Source organism: Corythoichthys intestinalis, chromosome 20 (assembly GCF_030265065.1).
Source record: "Corythoichthys intestinalis isolate RoL2023-P3 chromosome 20, ASM3026506v1, whole genome shotgun sequence".
NCBI lineage: Eukaryota > Metazoa > Chordata > Actinopteri > Syngnathiformes > Syngnathidae > Corythoichthys > Corythoichthys intestinalis.
Genome location: NC_080414.1, coordinates 16,580,507 through 16,605,386, shown reverse-complemented (window position 1 = coordinate 16,605,386; position 24,880 = coordinate 16,580,507). Strand labels below are relative to the sequence as shown.

Sequence of the window (24,880 nt, the reverse complement as noted above, 5' to 3'; positions counted from 1 at the left end):
CGCAGTCCGACACGCGCTGAGCAAGACGACCCGCATGCGCAGGAGCATCAAAACAAATGACCACACATGCTGGCTGTCATCCGTCATTCCAGGGATATCATATTTTGTTTTTTAAAATGAGGACACAAATAACAGACATAAATAATCCCAGTGTAGGCTGATATTCAAAGTATATGGATCGATAGCATGCACGCACTGTCCGTGCATGTCACACACACATACGGGCAGTTTGCCCTGACTCTCAGCCGTGTAAGCAATGTTGAAATATTGCTTATATGGATCAGACAGAAAACCGATCATTCTCAGGCTTATCCTCAAGCCATTTTTATTTTTTTATGACTGTTGTCAAGTCCGACCCTTCCTAAAAAGCCGTGTTCAAGGCAAGCTAGGCGCTAATAACGCACAGCTGCACCGCTACAGTAGCGTCTCTCTCGCTTTTTGATGACGTAATTGCTGCATGGATTCCGATTTGAGAGACTGGACAGTACAGACCGCCGCGATAGTCTGGAAAAATGTGGCCCAGATCGGATTTGAACCACATACGAAAGTGACCCAGATCGGATTTGAAATGGTCCAGGTCTATGCGACTTGTCACGTTCAGACCGTCAAGTTAATGCCTCACTCGAGTCGGAAAAACATGAAAAAATCAGATTCGTGCATTAAGACCTGCAGTATGAATGTAGCCTTAGAGATGGTTTTGTATCCTTTCCCAGCTTTATACAAATCAACAATCCTTGATTGCAGGTCTTCAGACAGCTCTTTTGACCGAGCCATGATGCACATAAGACAAGGGCTTCTCAACAAGACACTTCTTACTAGGCGTGTGTTTTATAGTGGGCAGGGCAGCTTTAAACGACTTATCAGTGATTGGGTACACAACTGACTTAAATTGTTTGGTAAAAATTGGTTTCAATTGCTCTTTAAGTCTCCTTAGGCAAAGGGTTTTTTTTTTTACTTATTTTCCCCCCTCTGTCATTGTTTGCATGCTATCCTCATTAAAATATGAAAACCTATAAATGTTTGGGTGATTTTAGTTAAAGCAGACAGTTTTTTTCATCTGTGTGATTTTGACAAAGATCAGATCACATTTGATGGTGATTTCATGCAGAAATGTGAGAAATTCCAAAAGGTTCAGATAGCTTTTCATACCACTGTATATCTTATGTAGCTTTATGGTTTAGCTCACCTGGAGTGCAATAAACAGCCTGAAAAACATCAAAATTAGACAGGATCATCTCAAAACTTGTCAAATTAGTTTGCAACAGCTGTGCACATGGTCCCTTAAGTATGATCATCTTCTTGTCCTGCAAAAATCTGTAAAAGCAGCAGACATGAACGTAAAAGCAGCAATACCATGCCGATCCTTCTGTTTTTGTTTGCTAAAATTGTTTGACTTGTCGTGACAAACAATTTAACCACCATACCACAAGAAAAAACATTTTGCAAAGTGCGTTTCCCCTCACTCCATTGAATATTTGTCAAACCAGCGTATCCCTTTGCTTTTGTTTGGCACCGTTGTTTGAATTCCGCAACTGTTCAAGCGCGGATCGGAATGAAGTAGCTTGGAAGAACTCTCCCTTTGTTACCCACATCCTGTGTTTGACCCCCAGGTATAATCACAGCCCTTCCACCCTCCTCCTCACCTTTCTCCAGGCCTATACCTGTGGTGGGAACCGAGAGGGGGAGGAAGACGCTGGGGGTCCGTGAATGACAGCCTCTATCGGTAGAGTGTCGGCGTTGAGAAGCTGCGAATTGCAGAGGAGCCCCTTTCACATGGCTTTAGGAATCCCGCGGCGACGAACGAAAGATGTTTTAACTTCTTGCGAAAATGGCAATCTTTAATGGAAAATGGCAAGACAGGAAACCAGCAAGGGGGTCAGGGGTCGATGGATCAGTGTTTTTGGCGCATTGGTGATTAACCTTCACTTTGGTCTGGGCCAAGCGCCACTCCCAGGCTATACAGGAAGAGTCAGGCCGTCATCACTTGATTGCTTGATGACAGACGCCCAGAGAACAAAGAAGGCTCTGATAGTTTCCTCCACTGCTGAAAAGTTTTCAGCAGACAGAGTGAAAAGACAGCTTTCCACAGACAGGAGGAGAGGTTGAATGATGGAGAAATGGCATCCTGTCCTCCATTACTGTCAATTTTGCGGGTGTTTTTGTTCACTCTGGAAATTGCCATGTGTCATTTTCCTTACTCACCGTATTTTACAGACCTGTTCCTTCTAAAATTTTAACATTGGCTTTAAACACTGAACTGCACCTAACATGATTCACGAACTGAGACTGACACCAAGCTTTCTGACAGTGGGTAATGTAGTTCTCTCATAGAATTCTTTTACATTTTTTCTCAATTGCTTTGATATGTTTCTCATATGATTAGAATTTAAACTCTCAAAACTACTTGTTCAACCCTCAAAACATGTCGCACAAGTAGCAAAACAACATGCAACCTGCAAAAGCCAGTTTTTTTGTGCAAAATACTTGGTTTCTATTGCTCAAAATTAAATTTCTCTGTCAATGAACGTGTCAGGGCTGTCAGAATGACAAGTCCTTGTTTCATTGTGCACATACAAGAGAGTCAACTCATTTGAACAGTTACTCTAGTGCAGGGGTCCCCATCTGCCGGGCCGCGGACCGGTACCGCTTAACACATCAATATCTGTCTACTCTAGATATAATACTACAGGATAGATTACAATGTTGTCATAGAAGTCCATTGATTGGACTGCTAGCAGTACATCTTGTTTGTGTATATAATATATCTATGGGCGCTTGTCCTCGATAATAACGTATTACTAGGCCGCGGGCGCAGCACATTTGTTCCCGGAAATAATTAGCCCCCACACGAGCGAAGATAACTGGAAAACAGACGTCTTTGGAGATATTTTTACGGCGAAAAGGATATTTTTACGGCGAAAAGGGCACCTGACGAGCCTACAACCTCGAAGGCCCACGAACTGCGAAGGAGTGGATTAGTGACCCGTTTGTGATAAACAGAGAGATCGCAAATGACGGCAACCTTATTAAACGTACATTTGAGACAACAACTCTACCGAGGTTCTGGATTAAAGTCATTCTGGAATATCCTGACATTGCAACAAGAGCATTGAAAACCTTGCTACAATTTCCAACATCGTATCTTTGTGAAGCGGGATTCTTAATTAATGTTTAACGACAAGGCGAAGTCGTTAATGGTGAGCGCGGTGTGCAGCTGTTGTGTGCAGCTTACATGGCAGGATGAATCTGAGGAGAACTTTTCTATAAGTCCTTCCATGATCAAACGTAAGTTAATATTCCTTTCTTTCAAGAAAGTTTGTAGTGTTTACTTTGGAATCGCTGCATTTGCGCATTTTGCGGCTATGTTTAACATTACGCGCATGCGCAGAACCGCATATTTGCAATTTTTGATGGGTTGCAAAATTTGTCAGAACACCGGTCCGTGATAAAAAAGGCCCAAATAACACCGGTCCGTGGTGCAAAAAAGGTTGGGGACCCCTGCTCTAGTGGAAGGCTCTGATACTGAAGACAGGGCAGACTGGGACTAAAAAGCAGCCCTGGACTTTAATTCAGCCCAGCCCACAAGAATCGCTGTACCAAGGGAAACACAGACTCTCTAGGGAGGTCCGGGGGCATGTCCCCCCCCCACGGGAGAATTTTTTTCACATTTTATTGTAAAACGCATCAATTTTGAGCACTTTGAGAGAAAAATGAAGCGGCTATGAAGAACTACACATTGCAGTGTTATACATTTTAACTTGAATACTCACTGAGAAATTAACAGCACAGTCCAGGTCTCAATGTAGAACCTGAAAAGGCAGGAGACTGCCTGAAGCACAAAGAAAACATGGTATGATTTATGATAAATCACAATGAAAAGAGGCTGTAATTGTACATTTTAACTTGAATACTCATTGAGAAATGACCAGAACACTCTCAGGATCTCTATGTAGAACCAGAAAAAGGCAGGAGACTATATTTCTTCTGAATTAATATTGCTGCTGCGTGTGCATACGTTGTTTTACAGCTAAAATATTTTTTCTTAGGAGAGGGATAGTAGGACTAGCATACTGTAACTTGACACGATTGCAAACAGGGACATGGACTAGCTGGCACAAACCCTTTAATTGCCATTTATTTCATTTAAAATGTAGCTACCTGGTGGATGAAAATTGCCAATATACCTAGCAAGTAACCCTCTTCAGCCCTACTTACTTGCCCTGCGCTTGTCTGGGGAACTTCCACCAGCTCATCATTACATTGTTGTCTCTCCCTGCACCGGCTGCACGCGAGAGCGGCTGCCGCTCCCATTCTCACCATCGCCGGGGTCTGGGCTGTTGCTAGCCGGCGTGGCGGTTGCAGCCAGACTGCTGCTTGCAAACATGTGTGTCAACTTGTGACATTTCAATGCTTCACTCTCGAGTTTCTTCTGTTTTTTTCTCTCTAACCTTCTCTGCGCCACCCTTCTCTTTTCTTTTTTTGCCACCACCATCCATATTGTTTATCCAAGCTCGTCGCTATTTTGATTCCACAAGGAGTAAGGCTTTGCCAAAGTAGGCTACTCTGTGCTTTCTTCGTTCTTCTCCTATCAGATTGGCGGTTAACAGCCAGGCGCATTGCTGCCTCCTGTCGGATTGGATGCGAACTGTAGATAATCATAAAGGATAGGGGGGATAAAAACAGCTATGTATGTATGGCGGCCGTCCAGAGCACCGGCCGTTCTGTGATCCTCCAGAAGCTACAGATTACCAGTCCGCCCCTGGCTGAAGATGGTGTACATACGTTTTGATAAAAATTACACCAAGTTACACCTTTGTGTGTGGGAGATTGGTTGCAAGAAACTGGACAAGATTTCTTGACAGACCATGTCACTGCGATACAGAAAGCAAAAGACAGCACTGGGTATCACAAAGAATAAAAAACAAAAGCAAAATTAGAAACATGACCATAAGACAATCGGCACAACCAAACTTTGAGTGCTACATGTCAGGATTTTTTTCCCCATTCTTTCAAGGTATCTTGACATTTTTCCCCGTTGGGCCACAAATTTTCATACACGTCACAATGGATGTCTTCTCTTGCTATACAGCGTGGAAATAATCTGCTTGAATGCCTTTTCCAGACTCTGCAGGCATCTGCTGTGATGTCACTGCATGCTGCATTCATGGCATCCAAGAGTCATCTCAGTGTGAGGCTGGCGAACATACACTTGCCAAAAACAGGGAGGAACAGGGAGTATGATGGGAGGAACTCCATTACCATTCTGTTATGGGTTGCAAACCATTCCCTGATTATGAGTGGTGGAAACCCACATTGTCTCAAACTATCACAAATTTTGGCAGGTTTAAATAAGTTACATAAAATAAGAAACGAAAATGCTTAGAAATAAGCATACATGTGTTGACATATTCTGACAACATGTTCATCCATTTTGCATGCAAAGACTTATGCAATGACGTAATGACTAAGGCTAGGTTCATACTACAGGTATTAATGCAAAAATCAGATTTTTTGCCATATCTGTTTTTTTGGCGTGCCCGTTCAGACTGTCTTTGTCCACTGAGACCGTTCAAATATCACGCATGCGCACTAATTCGCAGTCCGAAATGCGCTCAGCAACGAGACCCGCATGCGCATAAGCATCAAAACAAATTACACATGCTAGCTGTATGTCATTCCAGAGTGATCATATTTTGACTTCCAAAAAGAGGACACGAATAACAGACATTAATAATCCCCGTTTAGTCTTATATTCAAAGTTTGTATGGCCTGATTGAACGCATACACGCACACACATGAACCTTGACGTGTATGCGTGAAATGACGTGGGTGAGTCAGTTTGCCCCGACTCGGCCATGTGTGCAATAATGAAATATTGCTCATTTAGCGCACAGAATGAAAATCGAAAATTGTAAGGCTTATTCTTTTCTTCATTTCATTCTTTTTATGACTGTGGTTAAGCTGACTGAGTTCAAGCTAGGCGCTAATACCTACATGGCTGCCGTCCTCCGTGCCTCTTGCTCTTTGCTGACGTTATTGCTGCATGAATTCCGATTTGGGAGTCTTGACAGTTCAGACCACCAGTCACGTTCTGAAAAAATGTGGCCCAGATCGGATTTGAACCACATACGAAAGTGACGGATCGGATTTGAAATGTTCCACTTCTATGCGACTTGTCCCGTTCAGACCGTCAAGTTAATGCCTGACTCGAGTCGGAAAAACACAAAAAAATCGGATTCGTGCATTAAGACCTGTAGTATAAACTAGGGTTGTTCCGATCATGTTTTTTGCTCCCGATCCGATCCCGATCGTTTTAGTTTGAGTATCTGCCGATCCCGATATTTCCCGATCCGATTGCTTTTTTTTTTTTTTTTTGCTCCGGATTCAATTCCAATCAATCCGGATGATTTTTCCCGATCATATACATTTTGGCAATGCATTAAAAAAAAAATGAATAAAACTCGGACAAATATATACATTCAACATGAAGTACATAAGTACTGTATTTGTTTATTATGACAATAAATCCTCATGATGGCATTTACATTATTAACATTCTTTCTGTGAGAGGGATCCACGGATAGAAAGACTTGTAATTCTTAAAGGATAAATGTGACTTTGTATATTGTGACTAAATATTGCCATCTAGTGTATTTTTTTAGCTTTCAGTAAATGATACTGCACCCATTTAACTTCTGCCCAAATGCATGATGGGAAGTGCAATCATGACTGTGCGTAGGGGCACTAATTCATATATCTTCTCTGCGTTGGGAAAGAACATAAGGTGTTAAGAAAACGATCAACTACTACCTTTCTTCCCCACATTACCTCTCACGATATTTTTAATTGCTGAGAGAGGGATTGTAAGGCTTTAGCCAAATAAAAAAAGGCTCCAAAGGCTGTCAAAATTCTCCCTACTAATTATACGCTGCCTTTTAGCTCTATATATTGGTAAAACTGTGCCTTTATAGATTGAACGCGATAATGCGTGAGTGGGTCGTGCAGCGCATGCGTTAATTAATTAACGTGATTAATTAAAAAACATTAATTACCGCTGTTAACGCAATAAATTTGATATCCCTACTTTAAGCTAAAACTACTCTGGATGAGTGTAAGACATTTTGTCTGTAATGTTAAATACAATTAGAAAACGATTTAAATAAAATATATTTATATATTAAAAAAAAGGCATGTCCGATATTTTTTTGCCGATTCCGATACTTTGAAAATGACGTGATCGGACCCGTTTGAGATGCCGATCGATCGGGACATCTTTAATGTTAAATATATTATAGATTATATATGTATATATATATATATATGTATATATATATATATATATATATAATTTTTTTTTTTTTTTTTGGTCGTTTAATTAATAATCTAAAAAAAAACACGTGAGCGAAAACTGTAAAGATCTTTTCTTTATTTTTTTTTTTCAATTTTTTTGTTTGTTTTTTTATCAAAAGAAATATATCTTGTTTTGCTTTTTTTTTTAATATAAATTTCTATTAAAAAATAAAAAAGGGGGGAAATCCCTGGTTTCTGTAGTCTTTAGTATAAACCTAGCCTAAATGTTGTGGTTGGTGACACTATTCAATACAATCAACACTATTCAAGACCCATGATCATCCATTTTGACCATCAAGACAGATGCAACTGATAATGTAGGAAACAGATGAGAATTGTACAAAACCATTTGCATGGATGCACAAAAACATCTGCAACCTGCTCAAAGAAATGAGAAACAGATTTTTTGATGTGCACTAGTGATACGATCTTGTGAGGATTGAACAAGTAGTTTTGAGAATTTAGATTTTAATCTGAGAAACGTACCAAAGCCAATGAGAAAAACTCTAAGGGTCTTGAGATTTCCTCATACCATGTTAGAATATAACATGGTATTTGTTATTTGTTTATGGAATGAGTAGAACCACATAAACATCTCAAGAATCCATACCTGAGAAGTCACAGGAAAATTGTCGTATTGTCATTTTTTCGTATTGTGAAAACATGAACAATTCCCATAGATTTTGTCCGATTGCTTCCAAATTTTGAGATTTGAATAATAGGTCCATAACAAGTAGAACCACAAAAAGAAGTCTCAAACGCCCATGCCGGAAACGACACACTGGGGCCACCATTTTGATTTGAAGCTTGCTTATTTTTCAGGTGTGCTTATAAAACAAGCTACTCCTTGAGATCAGCCATTTCTGCTTGACAGATGGGTGATGCTACGCAAGGGCACATCCATCGCAGCTTTAATATTCACTCGAGTGCCTATGAAGTGAACAGAAAAGAGTCCCTCCTGAGTACAGAAGGAACATCTGTTCTAAGTTAACGGTGATTGTAGCTTTTAGAGAGAGCACTGTTTGCTCGGTGAGCGGGGGGAGCGCACTGGATGGAAAAGAGATGTTCAAACGCTTCTGAGAAAGTCCCTCGCAATTGTCGAGGCTTGTCAGTCTCTTACACCCAAAGACTTATGCGCTACTTTCATTTGTATTCGGGGAGGCATTATTCTCATGCGCTATTCCGACATTTCACCGAGACGCCGTAAATTCCCTAGCGCCGCCATTTTGGCCGCTTTCCATTTACACCATACGGCTGTACTTAACGGGCCCGAACCTGTGCCGTCCATCCATCCGTGGCTCTGCGGTGTTTACGAGGGCCTCAGAAGTGGCTCCTAATGAGTATGTGTAAGGGTTACTGTACGACGTTACTCACGACCACCTCCTCCATTGGCTTCCTCCCCTACCGCCCCCGGTCCTCCCAGGGAGTCCGGTGCAGAGGTTTATGCTAGCCCCAGCGGGGAACCGTAACTGTTTTTCAGATGCCCCCCTTTCTCTTTGTTCGGTAAAAGCAGGTTGATAAATGTCTCTGTCATGGTCTTAAGTCGGCAGGCCTACGAATCATTCCCTTAGTAAAACTTTCATGATCTTTAATACGTTTCTTCGACTCAGACCTCCGTGTTCCAGTTCGTGTTAGAGCTAACCTTCAAGAACGACCGCAACGAGCGTCGCCAGATGAGCGGTCTTGTGATTTGGCCTGGTTCATTAGAAGCTAATTACTGGACAATTGAGGCATTCCACTGAAAGGGTGGTTCTCTAAATGGAGGCTTTATGAGGTATTTAACCCTAGGAGTCATTGTGTTTTTTCCTAAACAAGCAAGCATGCCTTCACTGTTAAAGCAATTAAAATGAGGACATGAGGATTTGTTAACATTCAAGGCAGGCTGTGCTATGTAAGCATCCTTCAGGATGATAGATAATGATACAGTGTAGCTAGTATTTAAAGGGCAATTTTCTCAAACTCACTTGAGGCTATTCAGAAAGCTACTCTGATTGTGCATAGAACGTATTTTACAGAGATAACAGCATAAAATTGGATTTTACTGGCGTTCTGATTTCCACTACTGGAACTTTTGACAACTTCTAAAAACTAGTTTTAGCTGTAGCTTTGCAGTTTTTCAAAGAATTTACAAATTTGTTCCTTGGCTCTTTATTTGATCGACCTTTTAAAGCATTTGTGATGGTATGTTAACTGACAACTAGTTGAATGACACCTCTTTTATATCTTGAGGGGGTTTGTATCGCTTTCACTGGCAATAATTAACTTTGAGGAGGGTGGCAGGAACCAACAAAAAACTACAAATGTGCTGACTGCTTGACGGCATACGTCACTTCCCCCTTTCCCCATTCATTATAAAGACGGAAGTTAATGCTAACGCATTTGCGCGAATTCTGCAAAGATGGCAGAGCAACGGAGACAAAAAGTTTTCTCTAAAGAGGAAAAAGAGAGGGCGGCTAGCAGGATATACAGAATAAACATTGGCCAGGCTTTCACTCGTGTGCGTGACGACTCCCACCTCCAACCGATGTCCTCAGCCATAGACTCCACCATTAGTTGACAAGACAGCTCCCACAGACATTGCGCCACACCGTCCCATAGGGGGCCGACGGAGGCGGAACGTTGAGTTGGCTTTCACTGTGATAAATTCAAACACATGCTGCGTTCTAATGCTGGATTTAGGTGGAAACTGGACAAAGGTTTTACTGCATACAAGCAGGCAGGAGTGTCGCAAGAGTGATTTGGTCGAGGATTCAATGTGATTATTATATTAAATAGCACCATGCATGCACTTTGAAACGTGAAAAAAATCAATGGATAAAATTAATCCATAAGCGGAAAATGAATGATAACCACCCGTTTTTTTTGTTGCTTTTAACCACAAATCTAGACAGTTTCACATTCATATCTATTAGGATTGCGCGATTTAGGCATTTATTTACACTAATTTTCAACTTAAAAAGCGCTGTTTCGTGACGGCCGCCATATTAAATTACACAACACCGTAACTTTTGCTTGAAATATTTACGTAAAATGAATGATAACTGCCCGTTTTTTGCGTCTAACCAAGAATCTAGACCATGGGTGTCCAAACCTGTCCTCAAGGGGCGCTGTGGGTCCTGGTTTTTGCTCCTACCAATCGAGCACAGACTGTTTAACCAATGAAGTTTGTGCTAAAACAAGCAGCACCTGACTGCAATCAACTGATTACACTTGTGAGACACCAGATTGGTGAAAAGATGTCGTCTTGATGTGTAGGAACGGAATCCAGCACCCACTGTGGCCCTATGTGGAATAGTTTGGACACCACTGATCTAGACTGTTTAACATTCATATCTATAGAAATTCCGCGATTTAAGCATTTATTTACAATAATTTTCAACTTAAAATGCTTTTTGTTTTGTGATGGCCGCCATGTTGGATTTTGTATCTCTACATTTAAGTTGCTATTCCTGGCAAAAACTTATATGATCTGTTAAATATTGCTATTGATCCTGAAAATATAGGTGATTATCTATGCATTTGGTGATTTTTGTGCATCTAGCGTAAAATCTGAGAATTTTATAGCCATTTTAAGTTTTGTTATACTTATATAAAAAATAATTGATCAGGATTTTATTATGAAGCGACTTTGAATTTTTTGATGCCGCTGCTCATGGAGACTTATGTCTGCCTTAGGGAGGTGCCTGTTTTGGTGTAAGGTTGGTAGTGGCTTTGGTTTTGAAAATATTCTAATTTTAAGGTTTTTGAAATAGGCCCCCTACGGGTAAGCCCTAATCCCGTGTCCCATCAATTGATAATGAAGTCTATGTGTCAGCACTGACGAGTTTGGGTGAGGTGGGGGGATTAACCACACTAAGCCACACGGTTGCAAACCGTCATATGCTATTGTTTAGCCATAAGTGGATTCATTACCTTATTACTTTTCATCCTTCACACAGCCGCTGGAAACAGAAATGTTGTTTAATCCATCTCCGACACTATGCGGGTGTGCACTGATCCTTATGGGAAACACAGCCTTCCTTAAGGCAAAACACTACCGCTTTTGTCCACCGGCGTCGCTAAAATCGACTAAAACCGAAAAGTTACCAAGTGTTGCTTTAACTATCTTGACGATTATACCTAATGGAGATGGTTGGAAAAAGGTCTAGCACAGTTTTACAGTGATTTTCAAGCTTGTAAACACTTTTACTGCCAATCTCAATAAGCAGATGGTAGTGATTCACTATTTTGTGATAATCAACCCATTATTTTTCTGGTAAAAGAATACGGTCTAGTCTTTGGTTTTTTTGGTGTAGATTGCAGTATTCTACACCTGTTTTGTAGCTTGCTTCAAACCCTGTTGGTTTTCTGGAATCGTGTTAAGCCAGTAGCTAAAAGTTCCATCTTGTGGACCACTCGGCCTCCATGTGAGGTCACTTTGGGCTTTTTACCCTCTATCGGTGTGCGGGAGCCTCAGAGTGGGAGGGTAAAAGGGCCACAGGGTCAAAGTCTTTTCCTTTTCGGATCCCGGGGAGGAGGCTTTGGCGAGAGAATGGCTGCATTAGAGCAGGGCTCGGAGACGGCGGGAGGGGGCTGGGGGTCAAGATTTTAATTCTGTTAAAAGAACAGCTGGTTTGAGTTTCTCCTCACCTCGCGCTCGCCTTCCCTTTTCTCCGCGCAAATCCAGGGAGATGAAAAATTTGTTCGGAGGGGAACCAGTAAAATAGAAAAGGTTTACGGTCCAAAGCCCTTACCCTTACCCTGCTCCGGCATTAGCCAGGAATGCAATAACGTCAGCGTTTGGCCTCGTGTAGATTGACTTAAAACCAGGAAGTTCCATTGGCTGTTTGGGTGTCCTAACAGCCGGATGGGATTTAATTAAAAAGCTTTTTGGAAAAATCTGGACGGATTTTTCAGACTTGAGAAATTCCTTGAGAAATTATTATTTTTAATAATTCTAACTCTAAACAGGTGGGTCAGGGAGACATTTTTACGGCTTTTCGGGATAAATCACAAGCCTGTGACAGTGACGTAAATCACAATTTTTAATAGCAACCACTGCGTTGTAATTACAGAAACAACATGCTCGGTCATTGGTTAAAGTATTATTGCAAATAGTATGTACAGTATGACAACAAAAGATGTTGTAGCTTCATTCTTGATTGGGATGTTTTTTGCGTTTTTTTGGGCGTATTTGATGATAGCCTAGGCCTGAAGCGATGTATCAATAAATGCCATTGTAGTCATAGAGCCACTAGCAAACGGAAATGACATGTTTCATTCCGTCCTAAGAACAGAACAGAACAGAACAGAACAGAACAATGTTAGTACTAAAACTCAACAAGGCTAAAGCCAGTGTTGTTAATCTTACTTTTAAAAAAAGTAATTAATTACAGTTACAAATTACTTCTCCCAATAAGTAAATTGAGTTAGTAATTCAGTTAACCCAACGTAAGAGTAATTAGTGACTCGGCAAAGTAACTAACGTTCTTTCATATCAAATATGTTTATATTACCTGCTTGAATTGAACTGTGTTCTTCATTCCCCCCAAAAAACATAGGTCACCCTTTCTACATTTTTAAAAAAATTCATCTATATAAGAGTGTAATGGTACACAACTTTAACTTTCAAATGCTGTGAGAAAACAGCCTTTTCCTGTTGTACTGAACTGTGACTTGTGTGTACCGTCCGACCCCTAATACTGTAATTTCCAGACTATAAGCCGCTACTTTTTTCGTTCATTTGGAATCCTGCGGTTTTTAGTCCAGTGCGGCTTATTTGTTGATTTATTTGGGTTAATAGGTAACACTTTATTTTATTACGGCGTCATAACACTGTCATAAGACCGTCATAATTAGACATGACACTATCATAGGCATTCCTGAATGCGTATGTCATTGTCATCCAGCAAATTATGTCACTAACTACATTTATGTCCAGCGAGGATCTTTAACATACATTCAAAAGTGAGATAATTTGCCAGATAACACTACATGACATCTGTTAAAATCATTCATAAATGCTCATGACAGTGTTATGTCATAATTATGATTGTCTTAATGACAGTCATATGGCTCCACTGTCAAATAAAGTGTTACCAAATACCATAATTAACAATTAATGAAACAACTGGAACAGTAGCTGAAGAAATAATCAGCACAGAACATGATTTTGATTGCTATTTACATCTGTATCACTGCAATGCATGCTAGGAGGCATGTTGCACAACAACAGTGTTGACAGCAGGTGGCAGCAGAGGTTGACTGTCTCCCCCAAGGGAGCAGTGGTGGCCAAATGAAGCTTCTTAAAACAATGAAGCTTTGAACCAACTGGCTGGAAAGTTCCATGGTGGTTCATTTGGTCTTATGACAGTCGTATGATGCCGCTGTCAAATAAAGTGTTATCGGTTAATATATTTTGGTGTAAATATCCCATAATACAGTGAGGACAGTTGCGGCTTATAGTCCAGTGTGGCTTATCTATGAACAAATGCCGTTTTCGTGTCAAATTTGGTGGATAGCGGCTTATAGTCAGGTGCGCCCTATAGTGCTAAAATTACGGTATATATATTTTTCAATATGCAGGTGAGGCTTGAATCTCTCTATCTTTGATCTAGTTGTTTTGATTAAAAAAAACACAGTTTATGGATACATCATTCAAGAAAAGTTTAGGGCAAGGTACTAATTTTGGTAATAAAAAACAAAAAAAACACACAAGACAGTGTTTTTTGCATTGAAATAACACTGAAAAAGTGGGGGTCGTCTTATATTCGCGGTCTAGACATTGTACCCGTTTACGACGCTTGATGGAACCAGATATCATTGAAGTGATGTTCTTTCATGACAGATCTCAGCTACTCTCAAGTTTAATCAGTTTGCATTATTTTATTGCAATGTTTTCCTTATTCAGATTTGTTTAAAGACTACAGTTAGAGTTAGACTTCACTTTGATGGTTAATGCAGTTATTGCAATTTTGTTGTTTTATCACAATAGATTGGTTTATTTACATTTCAAAAACCAGAAGCCATTCATTTGCGAATGAATACATGTTTAAATGTTCAGATATTAAGATTTGAATGAGGCAAAATACCATGCTTTTTCTCGCAAATATATTGTTATAATCATTTGTTTCAGATGTACTGTAATTATTTTTTGTATAAAAATTAATTTGGTGTTCAAAAAGTCTTTTTTCAAACTTGAGTCTTGAAAAAGAGGGGGTCGTCTTATAATCAGGGCCGTCTTATATTCGGGCCAATACGGTATATTGTAGCATCTACAAAGGCAGCGCCCACTTGGTGATGATAATGCATAATGAACAGGAAAACAGTCCGTTATTTTCAATTAATCCTGAACCCCACTAACTGTAGCATTTAACATGACGCTCGCCACGCTCAATGCCAATGCTAGCGAGAACGCAAACACTATGCTAACACTCTGAGGCAACTAGCATCGCGTTTGCAATGGTGTCACAACCCACTTCCTTCTTCTCTTTCTGTGTTTCCTGCGTCATTCAACCAAATTGTAGTAACAGGAGCCTTCACATCCTTAGTAACGGTAACACCGTTGCAGAGATGTAACGCCGTTATACTCTAAAACCGTTATTAACAACACTGGCTAAAGCAACGTTGGACAGATTTTTCTGAAATTTATATTTTTTCAAGGAACTTTTACATCCTGCATATTATCTTAAGACCTGTCTCCTCAATTTTCACTCCTCTAGCTAATTTCCTGGCTTCAACATTGTGTCTATGCTGATTTTTTCACTTCACACCAGCACTCCTTTATATCTCAATATAAGTGGTTGGGGGGGGGGGGTGTTGAAGAGGCCACTAACGCTCGCGCTCTCCCATAAATGGAAAACTCAGAACAGATTTTTTTTTTTCACCGACGCTCTCCTGCAAGCCTTTTGCCGGCTGGCTGGCTGGCTGGCCCCGGGGCCTCTGATGGTGTGTGGCGCGGCAGCAATCAGAGGTCATAATTTCATTGGCGGTTAGCATCAGGTTCAATTTTTCTAGTCGGTTACATCTAGCAGAAAGTCTGGATTATGTTACCGCTCGCCCGGACGAAGCTGGAGAATCGCTGGACCTTTCCAAGAAGAGCCAAAGGGAAGAGTATTAGCGTGCACATGTGCTCACAAATGCACTATTAGAGCCAAGGCCACCTTTTTATATAGCTTACTCTATTTATATACATCAATGTGCCTAAACACGGCGGCTCAAACGCTAACCCCAGTTGCTGAATAGGCTTGCCGATGACGAGGTCGGGGTTTGTTTAGACGGCGCTGGTGAGGGCACATGGGAAGAATTATGGCATGTGCTGATTCAGACGGTTTTCGGACGAAGCCTTTCAACAGCGGGGCGCCCGGCCAATGCCAGGCTGTGTTTTTGTATGCCGGGTGAAAAATGACAGCCAGCGCGCAAGCTAGCGACTGCCAATTTTCTTCAATAATGAAGCCTCTCTGAGTACTTAAAATAGATTGAGCCAGGCGGGGTCCACTGAAATGTTATGTTTCGTGTTTCGCAGGAATGTGACCAGGTACATATCGACGACGTCTCTTCGGATGACAACGGTCAGGATTTAAGGTAAATTGCTGATTCGTTTAATGATTTAAGGAAGTACCGTCCAAAAATGTAGTACGCATTTTATATGTGTCTATCAGGGGTCTTGTAATAGTGAATACTTTGAACTTTATTATGAATATAGCTGTATAGCATTATGCATTATTACATTATGCTTGAAAGCAGTGTTTCACCGATACCATTTTTCGGCGCCCGATTCCGATATCCGGCCGATACTGTACCGATACAAAGTTTTGCTGATTTTTTTCAAGTATACACACTATATATCATTGTCTTTAAACACTGAATTTTTGCTTGAAAGTGAAATAATGCTGGCTACTGCTCATTGACTGCCACTGACGGTGCTAGACGTCCAATCTCATACTACCAGGACTTTAAATTTCTCAAAGCAGGCGTTGCGGATATGCAGCAACTAAATGCTAATCACCTAATTAATAAACATTCATATTTTACGGACCTTTTTTATACAGAAATACTATTTTCCTGTTACTGATATTTGAGTCTCAGAGAGTGTCTCTTTATATCCCTTAATATTACGATTTTAATCTTATAATATTACAACGTATGACTTTATTCTCGTAATATTGCGACTTCTTTCTGACAATATGACAATATATTACTTTATTCTTGTAATATAACGACTTTTTTTTGTAATAAGATCCTATTTTTTTCTTTGTTTGGACTTGTTTGGACTGTCGTAAAGTGTAAAAAATGAGTGTAATTGACCAAAAATAGTCACTTGCCCTGTAATGGGTTAAAAGGTCTTAATTGTCTGTAGGGACAACTGTTCCTGAAAGGGTTAACAGCGTTTTTACGGGTCCTTGAAATCCTTGAAATTGGTTGGATTTTACTGTTGTGTTTTCAAGGTTTGAAAAATGCTTGAAAAGTCCTTGAAAGTGCTTGGAAGTGTTAGGTACACAATATTTCTCAACACCCTGTCTTATTACATACTGTAGTATAAATTGTTAAATGAAGGAAAATAAATGAAATTTGCTTCATCGCTGCAACATGCTCGTTCTGAAGTTGTTTTCCCTTTGTCCTGCTTCACATCGAGTACAGTGCATTTGAGCCCAAGTGTGAGTAGTTTGGAGTTTAATCAAGCGAACAGTATACAAGTAAAGTAGTATTTTAAATACATACATATGCGTTTGCTGTGGTTTAGTACATTTAATTGCACAATCTTATTTATTTATTTATTTATATATTTTTTTTATGGCAACCCCTGCCAGTCACCGTTTAATCCGGCTGGGGGCCACTTCAATCTTGAACAAGTCCCCTTGTTGCACAAGAAAACACCCACTTATCTTATTTTAAGGCATAGGAAACCTTGCAGTAGCCTTTTAAAGAGCTTTACCAGTTTCATTGAGAACGGAATAGTTTTTTGTTGTTGATGTGAACCAGAGGTTGGTAGAGTAGCCAAAAATGTTACTCAAGTATGAGTAGCATTACTTCAAAATAATATTACTCAAGTAAGAGTAAAAGTAGTCATCCAAAAAATGTCCTCAAGTACAAGTAAAAAGTATCCAGTGAAAAGAATACTCAAGTAATGAATAACATTTTGAGTAACTGCTTATTTTTGTTTGATTTTTTTTTAAAACAGTGGTATTTTTTTCTCTCAGCACAAACTTATCTATATGAATTGCTGTTATAATGATACTGTACAATAACCCATCACATAACAACATTAAGCCAAAGAAATAAAAAAAATATATCATTAAATCATAGAAAGAAAAAAACAGCAATGGAGCATTATTTGTCCAAGGAGAATGAGTGCCCTGCCCTCTAGTGGAGAACATAGTTCCTAGTTTGAATAGTGAATACCGTAGTTCCTGCAGATAGTTACTATTATGAAAGTAAAAGGATCATATTTCCAGTTTTTCGTGGTCAATCAGTGCCAAATAAAAACTCGGAGTTCTAAATCCGCGCTTTCGATTCGTGTTGAGTGCAAAACTATGTCAAATACTTCATTTGTTACGGTGCTTTTAAGACGCTACGTGGTTAAACAGGCTGGTGTGATCATAGAACGGCAAGCTTGCGTCTGATTGGTGTAATGGAGTCATGTGATTATTGTTGCGACGTCTCATTGGTGAAATTAGTAGCGCTACTCTTGAGAATCGCTAGCAAAAAAATAATAATAGATCTAATATGTAGAATAAAGACGGAAAATGTAACGACTCTTGTCTAGCCCAAAGTAGCGGAGTAAGACTAGCGTTTTTTCTTCACAAATCTACTCAAGTAAAAGTAAAAGGTTTGGTTTAGTAAACTACTCTTAGAAGTACATTTTTCTCAAAAAGTTACTCAAGTAAATGTAACGGAGTACATATAACGCGATACTACCCACCTCTGATTTGTGAACTACAGTTCTACACGCACATACATCGAGATCTAATATAGCTTAGCAACTGGAGGCATGAGACCCATTTTTTGAGTGTCTCAGACTTCCAAGAAAGCGCATTTATCAAGGTTTCCTTGGCCGTGACGTGTGTGTCTCCGTCCACTGAAGAGAATGCTGTGACTACGCCAGCACCTCTGCTATTGGTCATGTTCAGAATTTGCCACAAAACGCTAATTGCCGCCAGGAACGCAACATCCCATGGGGTTTTAGAATCGGCACCCAATTTTATGATATACAAAGGTACTGAAAAACTGGAAAATTGGTCTTGAAAGTCCTTAAAAAGTGCTTGAATTTGGCCATGAAAAAGGTGTACGAACCCTGGGTGAACTCATTCTTGTTTTTACCTTTTGTTCACAGGAAAGTGTGTCGGAATGTCTAAGACAAGTTTTAATCATTGACGAAGTCGAAACCATGCTATTTAAAAGTGTTAATCCCGATAAATGTGCAATCTCGCCCGCAGCACGTACAATTTCGGCGCCGACGGCTTCCACGCGGCGGCCACCAGCGCCAACCTCTGCCTAGCCACAGGTGTGCGCGGAGGCGTGGACTGGATGAGAAAGTTGGCCTTCCGCTACAGACGAGTGAAAGAAATCTACACCACTTACAAAAATAACGTCGGAGGTAAGCCGACCCTCCCGCGCTACTTTTTTCGGGTACTTTTCGAAGCCGTCCAAGGCAAACAATGTTCTGGTACGCCCGCAGGTCTCCTGGGCCCGGCCAAGAGGGAAGCCTGGTTGCAATTGCGAGCAGAAATTGAAGCCTTGACGGACTCCTGGTTAACACTGGCACTGAAAGCACTAACGTTAATCCACTCAAGGTAAGAGGTGCAGGAAAACCTTGCCAAGTGAGCCTGGATTTGACCTTTTTCTCCTGTTTTTGCAGGTCCAACTGCGTGAACATCCTAGTAACTACCACGCAACTGATCCCAGCTTTGGCCAAAGTTCTGCTCTACGGCCTGGGCATCGTCTTTCCTATTGAAAATATTTATAGCGCAACTAAAATAGGTAAGGTTAACTTGTTTTTGCTGATTTTAGGGTGGTTGAAGAAGGGGTTTGGAGTGATCCAGTCAACAGATATGATTGATTTTAATCTGTAGATTCTTGTACGGCAGGTAGGAATGTAAAAATGTTATTTAAAATAGTGTTTTTTCATATTTTGGGGGATTTTTTTGGATTGTTTTGATTCCACTATAAAAGAGCTTTGATGGAAAAGGGTAAAGTGGTTGATAACCGTAGCATTATATAGTACAATGTGAACTGTAAAATCAACTTAAATGTACAATAGTGCCATATGATTCAAGTTTTTTGCTGGAAGGAGTCACTTTTTAAAATGTTACGGTATTTTAACATCGACTTGAAGAGCGCCTCTCATTTTCAATTGAAGTTTGTCAGCTGATTAGAGTTTTCTCTAATTTGAAGGTGTTTTTTGACCAAATTTGGAAGAAATCACATTTACACCTTCCCCAAACTTGATTATTTACATATGATTTTCACTTTTCTTGGTATTGTGATCAATTAAAAGTGGTCATTGCAACTAGATTTAGCATTTTGGAAGACAAGAATCTCGTCATGTTGCTATTAACAAGCGTATATTCTTTATTCTCTGCGAAAAGTGGCAAATATTACAGACAAGTACTGAGAGGTTGTGACTTATTCTATCTTTGTTTATCCGTATTGCTGTTTTACTGACCCCCAGTGTCCATGGTGTACACATTAAAACGCTGGTTTCAAATTCATGGGTCGGGGGCCAGTTTTGGCCCTGAGGTTCATTTTGTGCGGCCCGTGAAAACAAATTATGTGCTTGGACTTCAAAATCAAATTTAAAAAAACAGTAAGAATATATAATGTTTTATTCCTTTAAAATGTTTCAAAATACATGAAACAATTAATAGATATAAATATATGTTTTAAATGAAATATGTTTTTTTAGATTAGGCTACAAAATAAAAAAAAGACAATATTTACTGTTATTTCCACTTTATTTCTTCATGAAAACTATAAATACATGCAAAAAATAAATATAAATCAAGAACAATAAGAAATGTAAATAATTGTATTTCTTTTTTTCCTTTTTAAAATTAAAAAAAAAATTATTTGTACAAAATACATTATTAAATTATTATAAATAGTTATACCCTTATTAGTATTATATTTTATTTTAAAAAGATGGATGGATGGATGGATGGATGGATGGATGGATGGATGGATGGATGGATGGATGGATGGATGGATGGATGGATGGATGGATGGATGGATGGATGGATGGATGGATGGATGGATGGATGGATGGATGGATGGATGGATAGATAGATAGATAGATAGATAGATAGATAGATAGATAGATAGATAGATAGATAGATAGATAGATAGATAGATAGATAGATAGATAGATAGATAGATAGATAGATAGATAGATAGATAGATAGCTGCCATTGATGTTTCATTCATTCGCCCCTCCCACTCAAAATGAATTGGACGGCTATCACTGTCAGTGGCAGTCAATGGTTTAAGAGCCTCCAAATAGTGTATTTGTTTAGAAAAAAAAATTGCAAACTTTTTTTATATTCTAGTCAATCAGTTAATCAATTCTTATCAGTCATTTGTGTCAAAAACCACTAGGTGACAGAATCATGTGTCACATGTGTCTTCAAAGAACGAGTGGTTTGTTTTGAATTTGAGTGGGAGTTTTGAGAACACGTGCTACCAAGTGACGGGTCCGAGGAGATCCAGTCAACAGATAGGATTGATGTTCACCATATGAAGGAATAGGCCTCATCAAGCCGGGGATTATTTTCTCCGAGCGGGGCCTCTCTCTGCATATGAAACCACTTCGAGACATTTATGTCATTCCGCCGGCAAGGACCTTCATCTTCCTACAACCCTGTTCCCAATGCAAAATAAAAGTTACTTTCCCTAACGCTTTCAATTTTTTTTTCTCACAAAGGTAAGGAGAGCTGCTTCGAGAGAGTCGTCCAGAGGTTCGGCAGGAAAGTTGTTTACATTGTAGTCGGAGACGGTGTGGAAGAGGAGCAAGGCTCCAAAAAGGTGAGATGGACAAATGCCGTTCGATGTTTAATCAAAGCTCCTTCAGGTTTAAAGCGGGGAGGGACGGAGGGGATGATGAGTCATAATTATATATTCCCGTTCAGTACCCTCAGCTGTATGAACGACGTGCGTGTAATGTTAGACCGGCCCTTTCAGCCATGTTGAAGGCTGCATAAAGGAGCCTTCAATCACAGGAGATTTGGCGGAAAAAAGTCACTGCTTGTTTTTGCTGTGGTTAGTGCTCATGAGTATTTTTTGGGGGGAGTTTGAAATATGAGTACAAACACCCTCCAAAAAAACTGGACAATTAGATGTCAATTGTGCATATGTAATCTGCACAGACGTCGCCAAAAATGTTACTCAAGTGTAAGACCATTACTTCAAAATAAAAATACTCAATTAAGAATAGTCATCCAAAAAATGTACTGGTGAAAAGAATACTCAAGTAATGAGTAACATTGTGAGTGACTGCTTAAAATGTTCGTTTTTTTTTTTTTTTTAATCTATATGAAGGATTAAAAACATTACGACATTAATTGGTTCTATAAGTGGTCTCGTAACCCGAAAATTTCATAAATCAAAGCGCGTTTTACATAAATGTCCTAATCTGTTCCAACCATTACTGACACGCCACATTAAATTTTATAACTGGGGTAAAACCGGAATAAAACAGCCAAACACATTTGAATCATTCCATATTCCTAACCTAATCGTTAATACCTGTAATGAACTAAATAATAGAACACAATTCAAAGAAAGAAATATATCTTTCGAGTGAGGCAATGTCCTCTTTCACGAGATCGATGGTCCCTATTAAATCGGGATGCCGATCGATCGGGTCCGATCACGTCATTTTCAAAGTATCGGAATCGGCAAAAAAATATCGGGCATGCTTTTTTTAATATACTGTATCTTAATTTTTTTCAATTAAATCGTTTTCTAATTGTATTTAACGTTACAGACAAAATGTCTTACACTCATCCAGAGTCTTTAGTTTTGGCTTGTAGTAGGGTTATCAAATTTATCGCATTAACGGCGGTAATAACATTAAAATATTTAAAGCAATTAACGCATGCGCTGCACTACCCACTCACGCATTGTTGCGTTTAATTTATAATGGCACCGTTTTACGTATAAATAGAGCTAAAAGGCAACGCAAAATGAGTAGAGAGAATTTTGGCAGCCTTTGAAACCTTTTTTTTAATTGACTAAAGCCTTAAATTCCCTCTCTCAACAATTAGAAATATCGTGGGAAGCAATGTGGGGAAGGAAGGTAGTAGTTGATCTTTTTCTTAATACCCTATGTTATTTCCCAACACAGAGAAGATATATCAATTGGTACCACTAAGCACAGTCATGGTTGTACTTCCCATCATGCATTTGGGCAGAAGTTAAAAGGCTTCAGTATCATTTACTGAAAGCTCAACAAATACACTGGACGGCAATATTTAGTCACAATATACAAAGTCACATTTATCCTTTAAGAATTACAAGTCTTTCTATCGGTGGATCCCTCTCACTAGAAGAATGTTAATAATGTAAATGCCATCTTGAGAATTTATCGTCATAATAAACACAGTACTTATGTACTGTATGTTGAATGTATATATTCTTCCGAGTTTTATTCATTTTTTTCTTAATGCATTGCCAAAATGTATATGATCGGGAAAGATTATCGGGAATGATTGGAATTGAATCGGAAGCAAAAAAAAAAGCAATCGGATCGGGAAATATCGGGATTGGCAGATACTCAAACTAAAATGATCGGGATCGGATCGGGAGCAAAAAAAACATGATCGGAACAACCCTAGTGCCTATTGCCTATCTCACTATTTGTGACACAAATACGCAAGGAGACCTTTGCGCCTATGCTACCAATGTAATGAACCGTCTGTGGGCTTAAAAAAAACTCTTACTGAGACAAAAACATGAGGAGCCTTGTGCTTATTTGGCTCAGGCGTCGACTCGCGACCGCTATATCAACAACACCGCCGCGCCTGTGCAGGTCATCATACTGCGACACCCAAATTGAAATGTCATCACTAATAGGCAAACAGGAGAGCAGCATACTGAAAGCGATGGGATGGAAAAGATGACAAATAGGGCAGCAAGATCTTATGGCACGACAATTACGAGCAGAAAGCAGGAAAATACTGTACATACGTATCTTTTACAGTATCGTATAGTATTTTTGCCTCTTGTAACCTGAAATTCCTTTCTTAACAAGAGGTTACATTTTCCCGTTTAAATGTGTCGTAACCTAAAAATAATGTTTGTAAAGACGTTCATAAGTAGAGGTACCACTGTACTTTGAAGAAGAAGAAGACTATAACCTATTACGTAACCACAATAAGCCAAGGAAATACAAAAAGAACAAGGAATTACGGCGAAAGGAATAAATTACTGAAATGAAACATCATTCGTCGAAAGGATGAATGGCTTCTAGTGGAGAAAACATATTTCCTATTATGAAACTAAAAGGATCATATTTCCAGTTTTCTGAGGTCAATCGGTGCCAAATAAAAACTGTGAGAGAGTCATGTTGACGACAGCACTCAATGTCAAATACTTATTTTTTTGCGGAGCTTTAAGGACGCCGCGTGATTGAACAGGCTGGTGTGATCATATAACAGCAAGCTTGAGTCTGATTCGTATATTGGAGTCATAGATTAGTGTTGCGACGTCTCATTGGTGAAACTGGTAGCGTCACTGTTGGCGTCTCTGTCAAAAAGAAAAAGTAAAACATACACTTCGTAATGGCATTGATGGGACATGGTGTGTGGGGCAGATTATTAGGGGGCCAATCTCCGTCAAAGCAGACCAAGTGGAAACACAGACCTAGGGCTTTTTACATTGAAATTCTTGTAAAAAAATGTGTAAAATATGGACGTAAAACAGTCTCGATTCTTGGTTCAAAATGAACTCACTGCATAACTGAGTTCTGAATTGTATTTATTTTGTTTTTTATGTATATTTTGTAAAATATTTTTTTGTTCTGGGGAAACGATTACATTCATTTTAGATCAAATGCAAAAATTTAGAACGTTATAATAAATTATATAATTTATTTAATTTGCCAAAGTTGAAAAATATTAAAATAATTTTGGGGGGAACTATTGATAGAATAGTAGGGAAAAAAAGGAAAAAATGTATAATACTGTATTAAAAGAAAAAAAGATACGCTTAAAAATCGGGAAAATAATACATTAATTTCTATTTATAAAATAGTAGTACACATTATTTAATTTCCTTATGTTTTTTATTTTTGCTAAAAAATATCAATTCAAAGACAATATTTAAGTATAAATAAAATAGTAAAAAACACTGCAAAAACACATCTCCTTAAAACTAAATTTCCTTGTTTTTAGTGTAACTACTAGAAATAAGTGAAATTATTTACCAGTGCTTCAAGAAAATTCAACCCACTTAGAGTTCTTGAAGTAAGAAAAATAGCTGTCTAAAAAATAAGCTTAGCATACTTATTTTAAGCAATAACGTTGTATGTTTAATCTTAAAAAAGCTTGGTTGTCAG

At 39.2% G+C, this 24,880-nt stretch overlaps 1 protein-coding gene across 7 annotated transcripts in view; it reads left to right on the top strand.

Moving 5' to 3' along the window:
* eya1 (EYA transcriptional coactivator and phosphatase 1) overlaps positions 1 to 24,880 on the top strand; it is a 96,196-nt gene that overhangs the window by 66,676 nt on the left and 4,640 nt on the right. For all 7 annotated transcript variants that reach the window (XM_057825157.1, XM_057825156.1, XM_057825155.1 and 4 more), the window contains 5 exons: positions 15,854 to 15,912; positions 18,765 to 18,925; positions 19,007 to 19,121; positions 19,187 to 19,313; positions 21,253 to 21,348. In XM_057825157.1, coding sequence (XP_057681140.1) covers positions 15,854 to 15,912; positions 18,765 to 18,925; positions 19,007 to 19,121; positions 19,187 to 19,313; positions 21,253 to 21,348 — 558 coding nt within the window. The remainder of the gene's footprint in view (positions 1 to 15,853; positions 15,913 to 18,764; positions 18,926 to 19,006; positions 19,122 to 19,186; positions 19,314 to 21,252; positions 21,349 to 24,880) is intronic.